This window comes from Akebia trifoliata, chromosome 7 (assembly GCF_017979445.1).
Source record: "Akebia trifoliata isolate Shusen 1 chromosome 7, ASM1797944v1, whole genome shotgun sequence".
NCBI lineage: Eukaryota > Viridiplantae > Streptophyta > Magnoliopsida > Ranunculales > Lardizabalaceae > Akebia > Akebia trifoliata.
The window spans coordinates 17,596,422-17,601,592 of record NC_141381.1 but is presented as its reverse complement, the minus strand read 5'-3'; the positions used below and the strand labels follow the sequence as shown (position 1 = coordinate 17,601,592).

The 5,171-nt window shown below is 34.6% G+C and overlaps 1 protein-coding gene across 1 annotated transcript; it reads left to right on the top strand.

Moving 5' to 3' along the window:
* The first annotated feature begins 1,605 nt into the window (after window positions 1–1,605).
* LOC147398297 (protein FAR1-RELATED SEQUENCE 5-like) lies at window positions 1,606–2,121 on the top strand. The gene has a single exon (XM_086446697.1). The coding sequence runs from the start codon at window positions 1,606–1,608 to the stop codon at window positions 2,119–2,121; it is 516 nt and encodes a 171-aa protein (XP_086302823.1).
* The last annotated feature ends 3,050 nt before the right edge of the window (window positions 2,122–5,171 follow it).

Below are 5,171 nucleotides of genomic sequence, written 5' to 3'. Positions count from 1 at the left end.
AGGTGTTAGGCACCAACCCCACCCGGCCAAAGCCGGTCTCTACTAAATTCCCAAGTAAATTACATTGCTAAAACCTAGATAAAAATAAATAAAAATAAAAATTTACCTTTCCGATAGCAAGGACTTTGTTCCCTCAGATCTGACAAAAAGAGCTCCTTGTACCGTGCTCCCTTGCTTCGTTCTGTCTCCGGATTTGACTACGGATCTCCTAGATCGAGGTATCTCCTTACTTTTGGATCTGAACTCTTCAAGTTTGTTGCGGATTTGGGGGTGTTTTTGGAGGGCTTTTAGGCGTTTTCTAGACTAAAATTGAAGGGGGGATGTTAGGTAAGGAGTTGGGGCTCCAAAACCAGGGTTTATGGGAGGCTAGGGGAGCTTCTAGACCTACTTCTCTTAGGGTTTATTATTTGATACGAAAATAAGGTGTGAGCACCTCTATTTATAGATATTTTTAGGGGTTGATTTGGATAGAGTTAGTGTTTAATTAGAGATCTTTTAATTAGAGTTGTGTTTTAATTTGACTTGTTTTAGGTAGAATTGTGTTTTAATTAGAATTGTTTTAGGTAGAATTATTTTTAAGTTAGAACTCTATTAGATAGAGTTATTAATCAATTATAATTCTATTATGACTTTTGGTCTTATTTGATTGACTTTTAATGTTTTGACTTTAGTCTTAATTGATTGACTTTTAATATTTTGACTTCAGTCTTGCTTAATTGACTTTAATTTTGACTTCAGTCTCACTTGATTGACTTTAATACCTTGACTTCAGTCTTGCTTGATTTACTTTTAATTTTGGAGAACCCCCTTCCATTATTTCTTTAATTCTTTGGACCCCCAAATGGAGGGGTCCTTAAAGAAATATCCCACGTACCCTCAACAATTTTACCCGAAAGTCCGATTGATCGATTTTTTAGGTTCAAATTTTTAAATTAATTTCATCAATGTTTCACTTTAATTATTTAATGTTTTATTTATTAATTTCGAATTTTTTAATTATAAAAATTATGAAGTTATCATTTTGCCCCTGGAGAGGACTTTTCACGTTTTAAGTTGGTTTTTAATGTTCTAGGATGTTTTAGAATCGATTTTTCGTAAGGAATTCAATGGAAATATTATTTTGTGTCATTTATGAAGTTTTTTGTGTGAAATGATTGTGAACTTTATGAGGGGCATTTTCGTAATTTTGTCGAATTCTTTTAAAATTGGTGAAATGATTTATTTGGTTTAAATTTGTTATTTTATGTGTTCGAGAGAGTTTTCCTAAGCGTAATGTAGGCTCTAGGGTTGTTTTGAGGTTAGAGATATTTTGGTAATTTGGTAATTTTTAGTGATTTTTATCGTGAAGTTTCTTTCTGGTCTGTAAGATGATGATTTCTATGTTTCTGGGATCGTATTTTCCTAGCGTAGCGTAGTTTCTAAGGTTTTGTCAGTTCGAGATACCTCATCCGGATTTCTGAAATATATCTGGTAACAAAATAAAGCATTGGAATACACATCCATCATTGGGAATCATTGCAATCGGGTTGACGAGTTGATCAATCAGGCGGATGCGAAAATGGGGTGTCTACACCTGTGTATAATCAGGATTGTTTTTTTGCTGGCATGAATACTACTAGCCGTAGTGAGAGCATTAATGCATTCTTTGATGAGTTCGTTACATGGAAGACAAATCTAAGAGAATTTGTAGTCAAGTATGAGGAAGCATTGAAAAAACTTGTTACAAATGAGACCGACGAAGATTTTAAATCAGAACACAAGTTTCGATGTGTGAAGAATGATGAGTTACTTCTCAAACATGTTGTGACAGTGTATACTAAAAATATGTTTGAGAAACTCAGGGAAGAATGGCTCCAAGTGAATCGACTTAAAGTTGAAAAAATGGGAATCGATGATAGATTTCATACGTATCGAGTAACAACTAAGTTTGGTAAGTCCGAAGAGTTTGTGTTGAAGTTAAATTTGGATACTTACGATGGTACATGTGAATGTAAGAAATTTGAGTTTGTTGGAATAATATGTCGGCATTTTCTAAAGGTGTTTTTTCATTTAGACATTGATAGTATACCGTCACACTTCATTCTTGGAAGATGGAGGAAAGGGGCAAACAAATTTAGGTGATGGATTCAGCAGTAATGATCGATGGGAAAGAACCACCAATTGCATTGAGATTTGGCAATATGTGTCAACAAGCTACTACATTAGCTAGTTTTGCATCAACTTCAATGAAGAGATACGAAATCTTTACGAATACCTTAAATGAACTATCCAAAAAACTTTCTGAAATTCAATGCGATGAAATGTTAGAACATGAAGTTGTAGTTGATGCATCCCCAGCTGTAGTTGAAGCCTCACAGTTGTTACTTTTGGACCCAAATGTCTCGCAAACAAAGGGTAGGAAGAAAGATGAGAAGGGCAAAGGAAAGGTTGAATGTACAAGTAGATTAAAAAGTACTATCGAATTAAGCCAACAAAAGAAGAAACGAAAGTGTGCATCATGTAAAGCATTTGGACACGACAAACGAATATGTCCTATAAATCCATATAAAAAACATACAAGTTTTACAACCCAAGGTAAGTGAAATTATCTTTGTAAGAAAAAATATCACTTTAAAACATTTATTTTTGTTGTACATTCTTATTTATAATTTTCCTTTTTAATAGGTAATGATGATATTCAAGAATTGGGTCAGGACATGGAAAGCGATCATGAGACATCTCCATTGAGTTAGACACTTGAACAGGTACTTCATCTCTTAGTATATATACATTCTCTTGTCAACTGTTATATTTGTTTTTTATATAATCTTATAATTGGCTACTGATTAATCTTATATATGACAAACATCGGTAGCACCTCTGAGAAACCATGTTAGTCATAATTCATAAGAGTTACTATGCATGCACATAGAGAACATTGGATGGAGATCAAGGATAGAAAAGTAGCCTGTACTTAAAAGGTTGCTGTAGTACTTATCAAGAAAAAGAAAAAGAAAAGTATCTCTGTAATAGTTAGAACTATTAGCATATTTTGGATGAAGCAAATTACACAAAGTAGGACCCCTAGTTTGTGTATTCTTTTACAGTTTCTTATATTGTTGTTGGATAACCTTGCAAATTTAATTTGTTAAAAAATCTGAAAATCAGCATCTATTCCTTTTCGCAATTCTTGGGTTTGGCAACTTGTTTTGTCTGAACAATGTTGTTCAGCTCTTCAAAGTCTCAATGATCATCTCATCCAAACTTCAACCGTTTAGCGAATCCTCTGGTGTATCACATTAGGTAAATTTTGTAGGGTTAAGTAGGCATCCGGTAAGATGGTTCTCACGTTATGGATGAATGAACTAAACTCCCAAACAAATGTTGATGTTATCAAAGGTGTTGGCAGAACAGTATGCTGGAATATTGCAATGCTAGGTGTTGTGTACTTTATGTTGGTAGGAGAAGTGGTTTTATTAAATCAATAAATAAAGCCTTTTCCCAAATTTCTTGGTCAACAGTATTATAACCTGAAACCTTGTTGCAAGTGATTCCATGGCCATTGTAGCACATAATGAAGATGCCAACATTGCTCTGGTCGGACACACGTAATGCTCTAATTCATTCTGGCCCTAGATTTACAAACGTAAATAAATGAGTTGCGTTGCTAGTGTGACACTGGACTCTCTATGTGGCCGACTTGGATGAGTTTGAATCAATTGGCTTGGTACAATACAACTCACTAGCACAAATCTGAGTGTAATATCTCTATTTATGGAGTTTGCAGCTATCTCATCAAGGCAACACTGTCGAGTGGCTTATCCTTCACAGCTTACACATATGCAGGTGAACTTCCAAGCTGTGCATTTGGATTCAACAGTAATGGCCTGGTAACATCTCTCTATCTCTCTTTTTTACTTTTTCTTTCTTCTTGCCTGCATTTGTTTTCATTGTCTCTTGTCAGCATGTGTTGCATCTCTTGCATTGGGTCGATTGAACTCCTCTTAGGTTGTTCTTGGCATGATTAAATTCAGCCTTTACGTTCAAATTTCTACTATTGTTACCTTGAACTTTATGAATAGTACATTGTAGGTACTGATATCACTTCATCCATAGAGATTTTTTTTTGTCCAAGCTGTTCCGAATTTGAATTAAAACCATACTTTAATAATTATTACAGATAATGATTCCATGATTCTCATTGTGCTAGGCTTCTTAGTTTTGTTGCATGAATCATATCATTCCCAACAAGGATGAGATTAGTCTTTTAGTCATAGCCCTCTCCGGACTCACTGTTCGACGTCTTCTTGGACTCAAGCTGACTCTCGAGAAGACATGTGTCACCCTATGAATTGTTTAAAATTACCTTAACTCCAAATTTCAGAAATATCCATCCAATTAAACTATTGAGGGAACATTTAAAAAAATAAAATAAAAATACATTCTTATTATCTCCTACCCATTATGATGTCCACTCATTTTTTTTCTCTTCTTTGAAACGTCATTGTTATGCCTTTGTCAAAATCAATTGGATTGCTTTCTTGGTGGTCTTGCTTAAAAATTTCTCAAGACAATTTTTGCAAAATTTTATCTTTCATTGCCTTTCAGTGCTTGGCTTAATGGGGTAATAAGAAATGTGGGGGCTGCTTTGAATCCCGGGTAAAGCAGGTGGTCATGGGTCACATGGACTCCCGCAGATTTCGCTGCTGTGCAGCAGCTTTCTCAGCATCATTTAACTCTTCTTCTGTTTCTATCTCAATTTATCTACTCTGTCTCGCACCGTCACGGACTGGATTAAAACTTTTTTTGTCTACCTTTGGACTACGTGTCTCGATCTAGTTTTATTCGGTTATTTCAATAAATTCAGTCCAAAACTTTTATTGGGCTTTCTAAGTTGAATTGGGCAATGAGATAATAATTTTTTCGCCTGTTTTGTTTTTTTTTTTCGATTGGAAAACACTATAAAAACCCAAATGGTGTGATCTAGTTTCTATGTTTGGATTTTGTTTTTGGGTAGACCATGACAATATGATATGCATGCTAGGGGCAAGTGGACAATGATTCTGTTTTCCGTGATATAGAAACATTTTTTTACACATAAATGGAATGATTTTTTTTTAATCTTGTGGCACCTTCATTTGATGCTCGCAATTGGTCTACCTATCAATAGTTTCCATGAACTACATTTTGAA